Source organism: Notechis scutatus, chromosome 6 (genome assembly GCF_049901735.1).
Source record: "Notechis scutatus isolate UNSWTSFEM ecotype Mainland chromosome 6, rNotScu1.2, whole genome shotgun sequence".
Lineage (NCBI taxonomy): Eukaryota > Metazoa > Chordata > Lepidosauria > Squamata > Elapidae > Notechis > Notechis scutatus.
In genome coordinates this window covers 27,606,975-27,625,940 of record NC_142014.1, presented here as the reverse complement: position 1 = coordinate 27,625,940, position 18,966 = coordinate 27,606,975, and the positions used below count along the sequence as shown (strand labels likewise).

The window sequence follows — 18,966 nt, the reverse complement described above, 5'->3', positions numbered from 1 at the left end:
CTGGTAAATTACAGCTAGTCCTCGCTTTACGACCACAATTGATTGCACAATTTTTTGTTGCTAAGCCAGACCATTGTTAAGTGGGGTTTTAGCCCTTTTACAACCTTTTCTCTTGCCACTGTGGTTAAGTGAATTTTTGCGGTTATTAAGTTAGCAATACCGTTATTAAATGAATCTGGCTTTCCCCGTTGATTCTGGTCTCAAAAAGTGACCATGTGACCCCTGGGACACGGCAAACCATCGTAATTATGAGTCAATTGCTAAGTGCCTGAGTTTTGATCTCATGACCGCGGGGCAGAGGTGGTCTTTAGCAGGTTCTGACCAGTTCTGGAGAACTGGAAGCGGAAATGTTGAGTAGTTCGGAGAACCGGCAAATCCCACCTCTGACTGGCTCCGTCCCATCTTTTCTCTGCCTCCCAGCAAGTCCCAGCTGATCGGCTGGGTCTTCTTTGGTTGCCCTGCAGAGGAGAACAGAGCTGGAAAGCAGGTTAGTGGGGTGGGGAAAGAATGGAGATTTTGCAATATTCTTCCCTTGCCACGCCCACCAAGCAAAGCCATGCCCAAGCCAAGTCATGCCCGCCAAGTCACGCCCGCCAAGCTACGTCCACAGAACCAGTAATTAAAAAATTGAATCTCACCATTGCCGTGGGGATGCTGCATCAGTTGTAAGTGTGGAAAAATGGTCCTCAAGTCACTTTTTCTCAGCGCCGTTGTAACTCGGAACGGTCGCTAGACGAACTCTTGGAAGGACTCCCTGTAGATTAAGCCAAACAATTAAAAACTATGCCTATTTGAACTATCTGCTAGGTCACTGGAGTTGCGAGATTTTATAACCAGTTTGCTGCTAAAATGCATGGAGCAGGTTTTTCATTTAATAATTCATAGATGACAAGGTTTTGTGAATGGCCTTCCCCGATGACTTGCTTGCTTATCCTAAGGCTGTGTTCTCTTCTTTGCTGGTCTGCTTTAGCCTTCAGATTCTGCTTTTTCATAGATTGATATTGTTACTTATAGTTTCTGTTGTATAAGCCCTTTTCATACTCGAGCAGGATGCTAATGGAGAATGAGAAAATAGGAACTTTATGCAACCACTAGCTCGATACCCATGCTTCGCTACGAAACTATGTGATCAGGCTTAGTTTTTGGGGAGGAAAATAAGGGGGGGTGGATTTTGCCTCTGCCTAACAGCATCCATCGGTATTCATCTGGCCAGCGTCCTCTCAGTGTGTGAGAGAGTTGAGGGCTGTTTGGAAACTGAAACTGTGAGCAAGAAGGAGACAGCAAGGAGCCTGGGCCTGCCTTAGCTCAAGTGTTCTGCAGTAAAGCTGCTTGGTGCTGTGAAACCAAAACTGAAACTCCTCCTCTTCTCTGCTTGTGTTTTGCATTTGGAACAGATGGGGAGGGGGAATAGAACTCCTTAGCAGCAGAGCGTGTTAATAATAATAATATAGGAAATACTCTAAATGCTCTGATGGTCATTTCCAAAAATCCTTTCTTAGTGAGCACCTAGAAGCCAATTTGGAACATATGGGCCAAATTTCAAGTTCGTTGGCTTTACGGTTCTGGAGATTTTGTGATGATGCGTGAGTGGTATTTTGCTTTGGTATATAGATTATTGGGACAAAAAGTGACTTAGGACCATTTTTCACGCTAACAACCGTTGTAGCTTTCCCGTGGTCATGTGATTTACAACTGACTCACGTTTATGAAGGTTGCAGTGTCTTGGGGTCATGTGATCACATTCTGTGACCTCCTGATAAGCAAAGTCAACGGGGAAGCCAGTTTCACTTAAAGACTGCACGATTTGTTCAACAACTGCAGTGATTCTGGTCTCAATTGTGCTTGTAAGCTGAGGATTACTTGTAACAGAAGTTGTGATCACTTTGCTGCTGTCAGCAAAATTAAAAAAGTTTCACATCTTGAAAGAAGTACCACGTTATGAATATTTGTGTCCCAGGATAATGTTGCAGGATCGGATCTGGGTTGGTCACCGAGACCAGAGGTTTTGTCTTCTGAGCTTTTGGACTCGTGCTGGAGCCCATATCCTCAAAGAACTTTAGAGAAGAGCGTGTGCTAGATTCAATGTTAGAGCTACTAAGATTGTTGGACGAGCAGTCACAAAAACAGCCAGGGAAGTGAATTGAAGCCTAGGAAACAGGCAGCACAAGCCAATAACGTCAAAGCCACCACAATCAACATCTAAAAAGACAAACACAACTATAAATACCATGTCAGTGTTCCAATTAACAAACTCCAAACCAATGCACTCCGAGATAGGCATTTTCTCAAAGCTCCATTTTATTAGAGTAGTCATATTGGCACATCTGGATAAATCCAAATCTGAGAGTTCTGGGTTTTCCCTCCATAATTGAAACTCAAAGTCCCATCCCCCGCACCCATCAGTCCATCCCATGGTCCAATAAGGGGCCATCCCAACAAGAAACATTCCTCCAACCGCTCCTTGCCAGGTACAGGACAACTTGTCCTTGACTCAGAAGAAGAATGTTGTTATGTCTAAACTTTCTCACACTATGATATCCCCCCTCCCAAATTCCCAGGCACTAAAATGTGACAGCGGGGAAGCGTCTAAATAAAAATATGGCTTCCAAAGCTGACATAGGTAAAGGTTCCCCTTGCACATATGTGCTAGTCGTTTCCGGCTCTAGGGGGTGGTGCTGTCTGAAGTCGTCTCCGTGGTCATGTGGCCGGCATGACTAAATGCCGAAGGCACACAGAACGCTGTTACCTTCCCACCAAAGGTGGTCCCTATTTTTCTACTTGCATTTTTATACGTGCTTTCGAACTGCTGGGTTGGCAGAAGCTGGGGCAAGTTACGGGAGCTCACTCTGTTATGCAGCGCTAGGGATTCTAACCGCCGAACGGCCGACCTTTCTGATCAACAAGCTCAGCCTCTTAGCCACTGAGCCACTGCATCCCTTCCTGACATACTACACACAGAACAGCACACACTTCTGGTGGGAGAGAAGTTCCCCGAGGGTGGGCTCCAGAACAAGTCTGAAAGCTCGGAAGACAAAACCTCTGTTCCCGTTGACCGACTCAGATTGGATCCCTAAGTACCATTTTATTCAAAAGATGGTACTTTGTACTGGCCAGATCAGGAACAGAGGTAGTGGTTTTCCTCTTATCTTTTAATCTGATTTTATGCGTGTGCTGTAAATCCTACATACCAACCTGCTGTTGTTTTTCTTTTTTTCCCCATTCTTCCCGTGTTCCATAACATTTTCAGATTTATTTCTGCAGCCCACGCCGAATCAATTATCCTCTTTCATAAAGAATGTTTGAATGAGAAGCTGAGAAAAGACAAAGCTCCTGGAAATTTGCTCAAGCATTTTACTTTCTGAATATGTACATATCTCTACATATTATTTCCTTTGTAGGCCAGAGCCTCAACAAAAAGTTCCCTCTGCACCGCCTCCTCCTCCTCCTCCTCCTCCTTCTCCTCCACCATTGCCGGAACCGACACAGCCAGAACCAGAGGAAGAAATTCTGGGCTCTGATGATGAAGAGCAAGAAGATCCTGCAGATTATTGCAAAGGTTAGTTGGTGCAAAGAAAGACGTGAATTTTGGATGCTTGAATGTCTGTGGAGAGTCTCAGTCATCCAGGTCATGGTTATCCCAAATCAGGACAGCGATCCTGTTCTGATCCAGCTCCCCAAACACGACAAACCTTCTGAAATGAACTCAAAGATTCCTTTATCAGGAGCCCCAGCAGCCCCAGCAAAAAGTCTCTCTCTCACCACAGGGAAACAAGTCTGTCTGGCAGGGAGATGAATAGTTGTGTGCCACATCTATGCATCTCCACCCCCTGCTATTTATCCCCAGGGGTAGGGTGGGCTTTTGCTAGCAGCTGTGGCTATTCCGTCCCAAGGACCAGCCCATAGATTTCCACTGCTCTCCTCTCCTCTGCCTTCTGTGCATCCGCGCGTCAGGCACTGGACCCAGCTGTTCTTCCTCTTCCTCATCAGCCACCTCCAGACCTGGCTCTTCTGTCCCAAGGACCGGCCCATAGATTTCCATTGCTCTCCTCTCCCCTGCCTTCTGCGTATCCACACAGTAGGTACTGGACCCAGCTGTTCTTCCTCTTCCTCATCAGCCACCTCCAGACCTGGCTCTTCTGTCCCAAGGACCGCCCATAGATTTCTAATGCTCTCCTCTCCTCTGCCTTCTGCGCATCCACGCATCAGGCGCTGGACCCAGCTGTTCTTCCTCTTCCTCATCAGCCACCTCCAGACCTGGCTCTTCTGTCCCAAGGACCGCCCATAGATTTCTAATGCTCTCCTCTCCTCTGCCTTCTGCGCATCCACGCATCAGGCGCTGGACACAGCTGTTCTTCCTCTTCCTCATCAGCCACCTCCAGACCTGGCTCTTCTGTCCCAAGGACCGGCCCATAGATTTCCACTCCTCTCCTCTGCCTTATGTGTGTCCGGCACTGGACCCAGCTGTTCCTCCTTTTCCTCATCAGCCACCTCCAGGCCTGCGGGCTGTTGACTCTCCATCTGAGGGTTGACGGACAGCCCAGTCTCCGCCTCTGTCTCTCTCTGCCAGCTCTATTCCTTCTTCCCCCTTGGAGCTCCCAGGTTGCCCTGATGCTGACCTTGACTCCCACACTTCCTCCTCCTCTGATTCGGCTGCTGGAGGGGCTGGCGGCCGACAAGCCACAACAGATCCCATCTATACTTGAAATATCTGTAATTTTTGGGTTTTTTCCCCTTGAAATCCACTATGAAGCTTCTTGGATGAGAAGCAAAACATTCAAGGAATGCAAAACCCAAGAAAGTCTTGATTTGTTGCTTTTCGGGAAAGCATCTCTGGGACAACTTGATGCTTCCATCATTTGAAACTAAAAATCCAGAAGTTCTTTCCAATCCCTATTTTTTTAAGCCTTGTTATTAATTAAATAAAAAGAGCTTCCATTACTAGTAATACTTTCTCCTTTAATTCTGGATTGTGGAAAATGCATGCGAGAACCTTATTAAGTTATTTAATGAATTATTATTTAACATAATTTTTTAAAAAATTGTCAGTCTGTCGACAGTAGCTGAAGTATTTTCTGTTATCAGTTTAATCTCTTTCTTCCAAATTCCCAATAGTTTGAGGTTGCTGGGCCACTAAGGAGAAAGAATAGAATGTTGTTGTTGATTATAGTTGTTTATAGGTAATCCTCGACTTACAACCACAATTGAGCCCAAAATTTCTGTTGGTAAGTGAGACATTCGTGGAGTGAATTTTGCCCCATTTAAAACCTTTCTTGATATAGTTGTTAAGTGAATGACTGCAGTTGTTAAGTTAGTAGCATGATTGTTAAATGAATCTGGCTTCCCCATGGATTCTGCTTGTTAGAAAGTCGCAAACGTGGATCATGTGACCCCAGGACATTACAACTGCCATAAATATGAATCAGTTGCCAAGTGCCTGAATTTTGGATCACGTGACTGTAGGGAAGCCTCAGTGGTTGTAAGTGTGAATAAGTCTCTTTGAATGATCATTAATTGAAAAGTTGTAAGTCAGGGATTACCTGTACTTAGGGTATTCCACTTGTTAATTACTTTCTGTAGCCTAAGTTATCATTATACTTTTAAAATATACTTACTTATTTTATTAAATTCATCATGCTGTCCATTCTATGACTGAATGGTATACAGTAAAAATGCTCCTACAAAAGAACCTACTATTTATTTCTAGTAACTGGAGTATCTGAATTATTTTATATATTCCTTGGAGACCTGTGATAGCATTTCCAAAATTAAATTAGAAAGGTTAGCAGGATTCTGACGAATCACCAATTTTATATTGAAGTCATTTCCTTCATATGTAACTTTCCTGTCAAGCCCTAAATTGACATGTGTAGCCATTTTAGTTAGACTTAGTATATACAGTATTTTTTTTCTTGCTTTCTCTGTGGCAGTCATGGGGGGAAGGGTTTTGGGCTTGCCACATTCCTAAGTGGGGAGGAATGGAGAGAGAGAGAGAGTTGTTTTGGCTAGGTGATTCTTCTTCCCATGGGAAAACGAGCTGTCCATGCTTAGGCCCCTTGAGGTGGAAATTTACGACATCAAGCAACATTGAATTACTTCTATTGGAGAATTGAATTACTTCTATTGGGGGTTGTTTCTAACTTTTAATATTGTGGGGTAATTCCGGGTTGTATCAGATCCGGAATCACCACGCACTTTGCCAATTTGATGCTTTCCTAAATAAAAGAAATTGTCTTGGAAGATGGACTTTGTTTTATTCTTTTTAAATGGATTTCATCACTTGGAAACCTGACTTTTTCTATCCTTCCTTTCTCTTGTAAACTTCTGAATACTAGGATAATTTTCTTATTCTACGATCAGGAAACTCCTTGAAAATTATCTGATGGGCCACTGAGGCAGGAGTTACTTTAAAATCATCATAACTTTAGTTTATGCGCCGCCTTATCCCTTTTCCTTGCATAGATGACATAATAATTGTGCTTTATTGTGTGTCTTGGCACCAAAACCAACAATCTCTTTAACATAAGGGATTGAAAGGCAGAAAAGGAAGCATGAATGGTTGAAATTCAGCACCCTAACCCATTCCCATGTTTTGGCATTATGGTTGAGAGAGCATATAGTCTTCTTATATAATGGTACCTTGGTACTCAACTGCTTTGAAACTCACTGAATTTGGTACTCAGTGCATTTTGATGCGAAAATTTTGTCTCACTACTCCTCGTTTGTTCCGTACTCAACGCACAACCTAGAACTTGTCTGTTTCTCACTACATTATTCCTTCTGGGGAAAATTTATTTTTGGTACTCATCGTGCCTCTTGGAATCAATGAACTCTGAGTTCTGATGTACCACTGTACATACTTGAATTATTTCTCAACAATAGCATTCTTGTGTTCATGGGTGTATAGTGTCTGATTCCAGTTTTGGATTACAGGCTTTCAGCTCCTTAGTGACACTGATTCATTGAATGATTTTTAATAGGGGTACGATGAGCATTAAAAAAAAAAGCAATTCTATGAACTCTCATTTGATTAATCCTAGTGAAGGACAGTTTGAAGAAACTCTGCAAACAATCCTTAATCCCTGCTTTCTCTTGCTTTCTAAAATAAATGGGGAAAGAGGAAGCACTGTTTTTAACCGTGTTCAGCCCAGAGTCATTCTGTGAGTGAAATTTGATTGATTGATTGATTGAGATTGATTGATTGATTGATTGAGATTGATTGATTGATTGAATGAATGAATGGCACTTAGCAATAGCACACTTAGACTTATATACACCGCTTCACAGTGCTTCACAGCCTTCTTTAAGCGGTTTACAGAGTCAGCGTATTGTCCCCAACAATCTGGGTCCTCATTTTGCCGACCTTGGAAGGATGGAAGTCTGAGTCAGCCTTGAGCCAGTGAGAATTGAACTGTTGACAGTCAACAGAATTAGCCTGCAGTACTGCATTGTAAGCACTGTACCACAATGGCGAAGAGAGGGAGGAAAGAAGGAAGGAAGGAAGGAAGGAAGGAAGGAAGGAAGGAAGGAAGGAAGGGAAGGAAGGAAGGAAGGGAAGGAAGGGAAGGAAGGAAGGAAGGAAGGAAGGAAGGAAGGAAGGAAGGAAGGATCTTCGGTTCTCTCTGTGCTTGTGGGCTTTCTTGCTGATGTTTCATTACCAAACTAGAGAAGCTATTAGAATATAAATTGAAAACAAACCACATTTCTTACTAGCACTGATGATCTGTAGAAATTCTTAGTCATGATTGTCCCAAAGGTGCTTTTCTTTTTCAGGAGGCAAGTAGACTTTCTTGTTTTTTACTTTTGAAGACGTTTCGCTTCTCATTCAAGAAGCTTCTTCAGCTCTGACAGGATGGTGGGATAGATCCTTCCATTCCTCACTAACCTGTCAGAGCTGAAGAAGCTTCTTGGATGAGAAGCGAAACGTCTTCAAAAGGAAAAAAAAAGTCTATTTGCCTCCTGAAAACAAAAAAGCACCTTTGGGGATAGCACTGATGATGTTACCTAGTTTGGTTAACGAAACGTCTGCAAAAAAACCACCAAGTTCAGAGAGCACCAAGGGCCCCTACAAATAGTTTCCTTTATTGGTAAATAAATAATCAAACAGCAGTCCAGATGTGCCAACTGGATCAGAATGGTTGGAAACGGACCTTTAGAGTTTGTGGGCCACAGGTGCAACTAGACTTGTGTGTGTGTGTGTGTGTGTGTGTGTGTGTGTGTACTTGATGGCCTAGATTTTTGCTTTTTCTTTAGCTCCTGTTTTTTACTCTGGAGATGTCTCCTATTCATCAGAGTTAACAAAGGCAAGAATTTCGCTCATTTGCCAGCTTAAAATAACAGCACATTCAGGAGATGCTTTGAAAAAGAACCAGCTCTGCGTCTCTGCTTCTTCCCTTTCAAAACCAGTCAGTCATTATGTGAAACATTTCATTCTTCGCTCTGTGGCCCTCCTTTACAAAACAGCTCTTTTTAAAAAGAGCGATAGAATTTATACCGAGCGCCCCACGTTCATCATTTCTTAACATTTTTCTTTTTTGTTTTGCCATTCAGAATATAGACTCGTTAAAATAATGTTGGCTGGTTTTATGTTTTAATCGCGGCTCAGTTGACATTATGTAAGAACAGGGTGTATCAACATTTTATACAAATATAAAGAAAGGTTAAATATTAGTGGGTGCAAGCTTTTAAAAATGGTTGCTCTGGTAAAATAATAATGGCCAGCCATGTTTACTTATTTATTTAAATAGATTTTCAGAGATCGTATTTGCTATTATTGCTGTTATTGTTGTGATCTTCTCATCCTTCTCCTCTTCTTATCTTTCTCATCTCTCTCATCTTTCATACTACGTTCACCTATTGGTGTATTATGATTTATCACTAGTTGTATTTTATGATTTATGATTGTATCTTATGATTACAATCATGATTTATCACTTGTTGCTTGCATGCACACTGAGAGCTTATACACCAGAGACAAATTCCTTGTAAGTCTAATTACATTTGGCCAATAAATTCTGTTCTGTTCTGTTCCGTTATATTCTCTGTCCTGTCCAGTCCTCCTACCCTACCTACTCTATCCTGTCCTGTCCTGTCCTGTGCTATCCTATCCTATCCTATCCTATTCCTATTCCTATTCCTATTCCTATTCCTATTCTGTACTCTACTCTACTCTACTCTATTCCCATTCCCATTCCATTCTCTATCCTATCCTACCCTACCCTACCCTCTATTCTGTTCTGTTCTATTCTGTTCTGTTCTGTTCTATTCTATTCTATTCTATTCTATTCTATTCTATTCTATTCTATTCTATTCTATTCTATTCTATTCTATTCCCTATACCATACTATACCATACTATACCAAACTATACTATACTATTCTTGCATTTTGATTGCTGATGCTAAAGCAGTACCTCTAAATGTCAACATTCATTTTTGTGCAGTTATTGGTCTTCATATTTTGCCCCGCATATATTAATCCTCCTTGACAGACAGATTGAAACTGCTCTACCCAGATAAATTTTGGACACTTCCTTTCGTGGTCTCCCTCTCTCCATCCATCCATCCATCCATCCACCCATCTCTCAATCCTTCCCTCTCTCCATCCATCCATCCACCCGTCTCTCAATCCCTCCTTCTCTCCATCCATCCATCTCTCCATCCGTCCTTCTCTCCATCCATCCATCTTCTCAATCGCTCCCTCTCTCCGTCCATCCATCCATCCCTCTCTCAATCCCTCCCTCTCTCCATCCATCCATCCACCCGTCTCTCAATCCATCCTCTCCATCCACCCATCTCTCAATCCCTCCCTCTCTCCATCCATCCATCCATCCCTCTCTCAATCCCTCCCTCTCTCCATCCATCCATCCACCCGTCTCTCAATCCATCCTCTCCATCCACCCATCTCAATCCCTCCCTCTCTCCATCCATCCATCCACCCGTCTCTCAATCCATCCTCTCCATCCACCCATCTCAATCCCTCCCTCTCTCCATCCATCCATCCACCCTCTCTCAATCCCTCCCTCTCTCCATCCATCCATCCACCCGTCTCTCAATCCATCCTCTCCATCCACCCATCTCAATCGCTCCCTCTCCATCCATCCATCCATCTCATCCATCCTCTCCATCCACCCATCTCAATCCCTCCCTCTCTCCATCCATCCATCCACCACCGTCTCTCAATCCCTCCTCTCCATCCATCCATCCACCCGTCAATCCATCCTCTCCATCCACCCATCTCAATCGCTCCCTCTCTCTCCATCCATCCATCCCTCTCTCAATCCCTCCCTCTCTCCATCCATCCATCCACCCGTCTCTCAATCCATCCTCTCCATCCACCCATCTCAATCCCTCCCTCTCATCCATCCATCCATCCATCTCATCCATCCATCCACCGTCTCTCAATCCATCCTCTCCATCCACCCATCTCAATCCCTCCCTCTCTCCATCCATCCATCCATCCTCTCTCAATCTCCTCTTCATCCATCCATCCACCCTCAATCTCTCCATCTCATCCATCCATCCACCACCATCATCTCTCCATCTCCCATCATCCATCCATCCACGTCCCATCCTCTCTCATCCACCATCTCATCCTCCTCTCTCCATCCCATCCATCCCTCTCTCATCCTCCTCTCTCCATCCATCCAGCACCCATCTCCCTCCTCTCTCATCCACCATCTCTCCATCTCCATCCATTCATCCATCCGTCTCTGAATCCCTCCCTCTCTCCATTCATCCATCCATCCCTCTCAATCCGTCCTTCTCTCCATCCATCCATCTCTCAATCGCTCCCTCTCTGCATCCATCCATCCATCCATCCAATATATACAGCTGCCAATTTGTCCAAGAAAATTTGGGTAGTGAACCCAATAAAAATAAGACGTTTTACTGGCCAACAAAAACCAGATAAAACCACACTGAAGTTCAGTAAAACATAAACCCAACAATCACATGCATACAGATCTCAGCTCTCAAAAGTCACACATTTCCAATTGGTCTGTGTTCATTTCAATGGAAAATTCCCTGCTTCCCTTCCTTCTACCCAGACATTATCAATGCAAACTTTTTAATGCCAGTATTAAATTCTTGATTTAATAGACCTTACTATACTGAGCTTGATGAAATAGAAAAAAAATTGCTTGGATAAAATACCCTTTTGGTATTTTTATAGATCCACAAAATACATAAAACACTCCTATGTTACATTATGTTCCCATTTTAAACAGGTACAAAATCTGATTTACCATTTCACAATATGATGGATGGATGGAGAGAGGGAGGGATTGAGAGACAGGTGGATGGATGGACGGAGAGAGGGAGGGATTGAGAGATGGATGGATGGATGGAGCGTGGGAAGGATTGAGAGACGGATGGATGGATGGATGGAGAGAGGGAGGGATTGAGAGATGGGTGGATGGATGGATGAAGAGAGGGAGGGATTGAAAGATGGATGGATGTAGAGAAGGACGGATGGAGAGATGGATGGATAGAGAGAGGGAAGGATTGAGAGATGGGTGGATGGATGGATGTAGAGAGGGAGGGATTGAGAGGGATGGATGGAGAGAGGGAGGGATTGAGAGATTGATGGATGGATGGATGGAGAGAGGGAGGGATGGAGAGATGGATGGATGGAGAGAAGGAGGGATTGAGAGACGGGTGGATGGATGGATGGAGAGTGGGAAGGATTGAGAGACGGATGGATGGATGGATGGAGAGAGGGAGGGATGGAGAGATGGAGGGATGGAGAGAAGGAGGGATTGAGAGACGGGTGGATGGATGGATGGAGAGAGGGAAGGATTGAGAGATGGGTAGATGGATGGATGGATGGAGAGAGGGAGGGATTGAGAGGGAGGGATTGAGAGAGGGAGGGATTGAGAGATGGATGGATGGATGGAGAGAGGGAGGAATTGAGAGATGGATGGATGGAGAGAAGGACGGATGAGACGGATGGATGGATGGAGAGAGGGAGGGATTGAGAGATGGATGGATGGAGAGAAGGACGGATTGAGAGACGGATGGATGGAGAGAGGGAGGGATTGAGAGATGGACGGATAGATGGATGGATGGATTGATGGGAGGGAGGGATTGAGGGAGTGGTGAGTGGGGAAGGAGGAAGGGATTGAGGGATGAAATATTTCCATACACTAAACTACTGTCTTCTTTGCAATTGTGATACAATGACTTCAGAATACAATTAAACCTTTAAGGTTTGTCCCAGGATATTTTTGGAACATTGAATTAAATCCAGCAAAGCCATCTTAGGCATCTCTTCTCAGAATTGTTCCATTATATTCAGCGATGGTCTAAATAAATGCATACGTTTCCAGTTGCACTTCTGCAGGTAGCTGGCTATATTAAGATCCTTTCCTGCATACGTAAGTAAAACACTACAAGTGAAATTACATCCTTAATTATATCCTTTGGTATGTTTTTTTTTGGAAAGGTGGCTACCATCCAGTGAAAATTGGAGATCTTTTCAATGGTCGATATCACGTTATCAGAAAATTAGGATGGGGTCACTTCTCTACCGTCTGGCTATGCTGGGACATGCAGTAAGATATGTTTTTTTTCTTTGCATCTTATTTTTATCAGATGGATGGATGGATGGATGGATGGACAGACAGACAGACAGGTGTGGATGGATGGATGGTGGATAGATAGACAGTATAGCCTAACACACACACTACTACCACACACACACACACACACACACACACACACATGCTGCATTGTATGTGTAATGTGTTCTTTGCAATCTGCTGAACATAGCAATTTATATGTTTATTAATGCTGCCTAATCAAACATACAATATATTGAAATCTCTTTCCCTAAGAAATGATCGGCATATTATTCAATGAATGTTGATTGAATGATTTTATTTTTTTTGGTCTTCTGAGCTTTTGGACTTATGCTGGAGTCTATCTTCAGGGAACTTCTCCCTAACGGAATGTAGAGTGAAGTTCTCACATTCCAGGAAAGAGAAGTTCCCTAAGGATGGGCTCCCAGCATGGGTCTGAAAGCTTGGACGAAGTTTCGTCACTTCCTGTCATACAGGAAGTGATGAAACGGGTCTATAATTCCTCCTGAAAAGCTTTGCAGAGGTTTTTTGCAAGCCTCTGGGAGGCCGATAAAGGCCTTAAACCAGCCAAAAAATCAGCTGTGAGGTGCAGTGCAAGTAAGGGGGTGGGGTGGAGACTCTGCGCACATGCGCAGGGGGCATGGTGAGGGAGGGCACGCATTGCATTCTGGGTGCTGGCATGCAAGTGCGCAATTTTTGGCACAAGAGCCCAAAAAGGTTAGCCACCACTGGTATATAGCATTGATACTTTTTCTTTTGAACTATTTATTTTAAAGGGGGAAACGGTTTGTCGCCATGAAAGTTGTAAAAAGTGCTCAACATTATACGGAGACAGCCTTGGATGAAATAAAATTGCTGAAATGTGTAAGTATCACAACAACTTCCCATTCTTTCTAGCAGTCAATTTTGTTTCTTCAGATACAGGTAATTTTACAACTCATTTAGAAATAAGGGACACAGTTTTAAAGCTACAAGGCCTTTTCAAACCTGCGTTGTCTTTAAAATAAATGTTGGTACTTTTAAAATATAATGTTGGGGCACTTAATTCAAAAAAGTACATGATTTTTTTTTTGTCTTCGTTTTTAGGTTCGTGAAAGTGATCCTAGCGATCCAAATAAAGACATGGTGGTCCAATTAATTGACGACTTTAAAATTTCCGGCATGAATGGCATACGTATCTTTTCTATCTATTTTTCATTTTAAGCTCATTAAAAACGGTTCATTCTCTTCAGAATATTGAACTATTGTTAGTGGGTCAGTTCTTTAAAAATGAATTATGCTTTTCAAAATATGTGTTGTGACAAATAACTTTTGTAATAATTTGAATGTTTTTGGTATTTTTGGAAATAAGATTTTAAAATTCAGGTTAAGGCTTATACGGGACTTATCTTATAATATTTTTCTTAAAATACTGACCATGTTCTAAACCAGGGCTTGTCAAACTCAAGGCCTGCGGGCTGGATCAGCCTCGTGGGGTGCTTAGATCTAGCTCATGGGGGCCCACCCTGGAAACAGTGAATGACTGGCCTACGAGGCCTCTACCAGTGAAAATGGAGCTCCTATAGGCTGCGCACGGCCCATCCGGGCTTCGTTTTCGGCCACGACAGCCTCCTGCAGCCCTCTGCCAGTGAAAACTGCAGCCTTCCCAAGCTCTGTTTTCATTGGCAGAGGGCTGCAGGAGGCCATTTCCGCCAGAAACGGAGCCTCGATGACTGACGTCGAGCTGGCCGCATCCCCCCCGGCCACTCCCCCCCCCCGAGGTCAAATACAATCCTGATGTGGCCCTCAATGAAATCGAGTTTGACACCACTGTTCTAAATTGTTCTAAACAAAATGTCCTTAAGTACTGCATATACAGCTATCAATTACGATATACATTTATTTTACAATGTTTAATTTATACAATATAATGTTTATTTTTACACGTTTGTCTATTTTTATAACGGTGGGAATGTGTCTATTTTCATAGTGTCTGCTTTGATAGTCAAACAAAAGATACATTGTCGCTAAATAAAGCACCAGCTGATTCTATAACGGATCTACCATGTTACATTATAATTCTAATTAGTTATAAGATGTTGTTGCTACAGGAACAATTTATGTTCTTTTGACTTATATTAGACTGAAAATTCCTCTTGCTGTTGCCTAAGATGTTTTCATAGAGATGTTTTGCATGCACTATGATCTTTATTTTTTTCTTTTTTATTACAGAATTTTTATTTTATGAAATTAATTTATGGGCTCTGCTCATACTTTTTTTCTCTCCCCCTGTTCAATTCTCAGAGACTCTGGAAAAGTCCTTTCCGTTTTCTTGGCAAGGTTTTTCTAAAGTGGTTTGCCATTGCCTCCTTCCTAGGGCTGAGAGAGGGTGACTGGCCTGGGCTCACTCAGATGGCTGTGTGCCTAAGATGAGACTAGAATTCACAGTCTCCTGGTTTCTAGTGTGATGCCTTAACCACTACACCAATCTGGTTCTCATGCTCATATTTATCAGCCCGTAAATCAAGAGTGTCAAACTCAAGGCCCGCGGGCCAGATCCGGGCCCTGAGGTGCTTAGATCTGGCCCGTGGCCCATCCTGGAAACAGCGAAGGACCGGCCCACGATGCCTATGCCAGCGACAACAGAGCCTGGGCGGGCCGTGCGCAGCCTCCCCGAGCTCTGTTTTCACTAGCAGAGGGCTGCAAGAGGGCGCGTGGTCAAAAATGGAACCCAGGCGGGCCTCATGTAGCCTCCTGAGCTCGCTTTGCCAGCAGAGGGCTGCAAGAGGGCGTCGTGGTCAAAAATGGAACCCAGGCAGGCCGCATGTAGCCTCCCCAAGCTCCGTTTTCGCTAGCAGAGGGTTGCAGAAGGCTGTCACGGCCAAAAACTGAGCCTTGATGAGTGCCATTGAGCTGGCCTGCCCTCCCCTCTTTCCTCCCGAGGTCAAACGCAACCCTGATACGGCCTTCAATGAAATTGAGTTTGATACCCCTGCCGTAAATGGTCAGCATGTTTAATTTTGATGGGTCTAGTCTAGGATTGTGCAGTTCTGTCCTTACTTTACGTAAAATACATTGTAGAAGAGTTCAGCCCATCTTTTGATTTCAGTAGCATTCATCTTTGTAATGGCTTTGTAATTGTGCACCAATAAAAATCACTTGCCATTTGTCCTTAATTGAAACACAGATGTCTGTATGGTTTTTGAAGTACTTGGACATCACCTTTTAAAATGGATAATTAAGTCCAGCTATCAGGGCCTTCCAATCCATTGTGTGAAAAGTATAATACGGCAGGTAAGAGTCCCATATTCATATGTCATTAATTCAGGTATTAATATGTCATTGTCTAGCAGAACTTGGAGAGATTGTATTTTTAGATATTTTAGTCTTTTTTTTTTTTTGTAGTACCGTGTTTCCCTGAAAATAAGACCCAACTGGAAAATAAGCCCTAGCATGATTTTTCAGGATGCTTGTAATGTAAGCCCTACCCCGAAAATAAGCCCCAGTTAAGATTGTCAGCCAGACCGACACATTTGGAACTATATTTTCCCTGAAAATAAGGCCTAACTGGAAAATAAGGCCTGACTGGGAAATAAGGCCTAACACATTTTTGGAGCAAAAATTAATATAAGACACGGTCTTATTTTTGGGGAAAAGCGTTCCAACTATTTGTAATGTTAAGGAGAAACGTCCAGAAATTAATCATAAGCACACAGCTATGAAATACTGAGATAAGTTAACACTTGGAAAGAAGAATATTGGAAGAGTTCCACTTCAAAAAAATTAGTTATTAACATTCTCAATTGCACAAAAGCGGTGTTTTACAACCTGTAGCAGTAGATGAAATGACATTGTGCTATACCACTTAATGCAGGTAATCCTTGACTTATGACTGGTGGCTTACGACCTGAAGATCCCTCGTCAAACCCCTTCAATGGTCATGTGATTGAACTTCAGACTCTCGCAACAGCAGTTTTTTCACACTTATGACCGTTGCAGTATCCGCAGTGGTCACGTGATCAAAATTCAGACGTTTGGCGACAGACTCATATTTATGATGGTTGCAGTGTCTCAGGGTCATGTGTTCCCCTTTTGCAACCTTCTGACAAGCAAAGCCAATGGGGAATCTGGATTCACTTAACAACCGTGTTCCTAACTTAGTAGCGGCAGGGATTCGCTCAGGGGTCAAAAATTCCAGCAACCGGTTCGCTGCCCGGTTGCTGGGTGGGTGTGGCCATGACTGGCGGGGCCTACCGGAACTTCCTGTTTCCGGCTTCTGATGGGCCTCCAGAAGCCGGGAAAGGCCATTTTTGCCCTCCCAAGGGTCCAGAGGCATCCTCTGGGAGGGCAAAAACAGCCTCCCTCAGCCTCTGGAAGCCCTCCGGAAGCCGGAAACAGGCCCATTTCCGGACTTCCAGAAGGCCCATTTTTCCCCCTCCCAGAGCCTCTGTGCGAACCCTTCGCTTACCTCCAATGAAAATGGGCCACGTGGAGACTCCTGGGAGGGGAGGAGCAGGGGGGGGGGGCACTCAGTCGTTTGAAATACCAGTTTGGCGAACCAGCTGTAGCTTTAACATCCGGTTCATGTGAACCGGTCCAAACCGGTAGAATCCCACCCCTGGATTCGCTTAACAAAAATGGCAAGAAAAGTTGTAAAAACGGCCCCATTTAACAAATGTCTCACTTAGCAACAGAAAGTTTGCTCCACTGCGGTCATAAGTCGAGGTTTACCTGTACAATGTTACTTCCAGAGAAACGTATGGCGCCATACTCGTGAGGTTAAGCAACATCAGGAGGTCTGTGAATAACTCGGTATTAAAACTGTTGAATCCTGACCAGCGTCCTTGTTTTTGATGGTAATGCAATTATTCTCCGTCTGAATATTTTGCAATCAGGTATTGCAGGGTTTAGATTACCTTCACAGCAAATGTAAGATCATTCATACGGATATCAAACCAGAAAACATCTTGATGTGTGTAGATGACACCTACGTGCGGAGAATGGCGGCGGAAGCGACAGAGTGGCAGGCAGGGGCACCTCCTCCCTCTGGCTCAGCAGGTAGCAGCATTCAAAATTCCTATTTTCCACAAATGAGACAATGTGGAGCTGTAATAGAACTTGAGTCGATTTTACTCAATGGGAACAATACGTTTAAATATGCTGAATTGGAAGGTGTAAATTTTCAATTGCTTTGCAATAGCAAAGGAACAGGTATTTGTTGTGGTCTGTCGGCCACTGGCCCCATCCAGCAGCCAAATCAGAGGAGGAGGCATGGAGTCAGGATCAGCATCAATGCAACCTGAGAGCTCTGAGGGGAAAGAGGGAAATGGAGTTGGCCGAGGTAGAGAGAGACAGAGGCAGAGCCTGGGCCGTCCATCAGCCCTCAGAACGTGAGTCAACAGCCCCCAGGTCTGGAGGTGACTGATGAGGAAGAGGAGGAACAGCTGTATCCAGTGCCTGATGTCCGGATACACAGAAGGCAGAGGAGAGGAGAGCAGTGGAAATCTATGGGCTAGTCCTTGGAACGAGAGTCACCACTAGTAGCGAAGTCCCACCCTAGCTCTGGGGATAAAAGGCAGGGGATGGAGATGAATAGATGTGGCAGACAACCATTCATCTTCCAGCCGGCCGGACACACACACACACACACACACACACACACACACACACACACACACACACACGTATAGCTAATGCCAGCTTGCCCTGGCTTTAAAAATATATATATCTACAATTGGAGGAGATCCAGATTTAGATATATACTGTATATCTAAGATAGGTCTTGGCAGCCCAGCTGGTGTGGGAGAGGACAGGGAAGAACCGGGCCGTGTGAGCAGTGGGCCGGCGTGCATGTGGGCACAGCTTGACTTGCATAAATTGAGCTGCGTGCGTAAGCCTGCCATTCGGGTGAGTTGAGCTGCGCACACGTGTGCTTTGGACCGCTGCTCACGTGGCCCGGTTGTGAATAGGCCACAGCCTTGTAGTGGGTAGCAGTCCAGGGGTTGGGGACCCCTTGTATATCTGATCTGAGATTTTCCTTTTATGGCAATAGCAGAAAAACTACCCTGTTTCCCTGAAAATAGGACCTACTCCGAAAGTAAGTCCTAGCTTGATTTTTACATGTGCACCCACTATAAGCCCCCCCCCCCAAAATAAGCCCTAATTAAGATCCCATCCACTCCAGAGTGCAGAGGTAAAAATTAAGCTAGGGTGGGGAAAGAGGGCGTGAAGCTGCCCTACTTTCGGACAGTTGCAGCCAGGCCTCACACACCTCGGCCTGTTTCTTCTGCAGCTGGCAAGGCTTTCCTGAATGTTATCATCCTGGGAACGAATATCTTTCATGAAGCCTATGTCTCTCAGCTCCCAGGTTTTTCTGGAAGGAGAACAAAGCTTGGTGGAACAGTCTGGCAT

General features: G+C 44.1%; 1 protein-coding gene across 7 annotated transcripts in view; it reads left to right on the top strand.

The window, feature by feature from the left end:
• The window catches only part of SRPK2 (SRSF protein kinase 2), a 117,651-nt gene that overhangs the window by 60,316 nt on the left and 38,369 nt on the right, over positions 1 to 18,966 (top strand). For all 7 annotated transcript variants that reach the window (XM_026677211.2, XM_087967778.1, XM_087967775.1 and 4 more), the window contains 6 exons: positions 3,399 to 3,556; positions 12,441 to 12,549; positions 13,353 to 13,440; positions 13,663 to 13,750; positions 15,743 to 15,849; positions 17,451 to 17,613. In XM_026677211.2, coding sequence (XP_026532996.2) covers positions 3,399 to 3,556; positions 12,441 to 12,549; positions 13,353 to 13,440; positions 13,663 to 13,750; positions 15,743 to 15,849; positions 17,451 to 17,613 — 713 coding nt within the window. The remainder of the gene's footprint in view (positions 1 to 3,398; positions 3,557 to 12,440; positions 12,550 to 13,352; positions 13,441 to 13,662; positions 13,751 to 15,742; positions 15,850 to 17,450; positions 17,614 to 18,966) is intronic.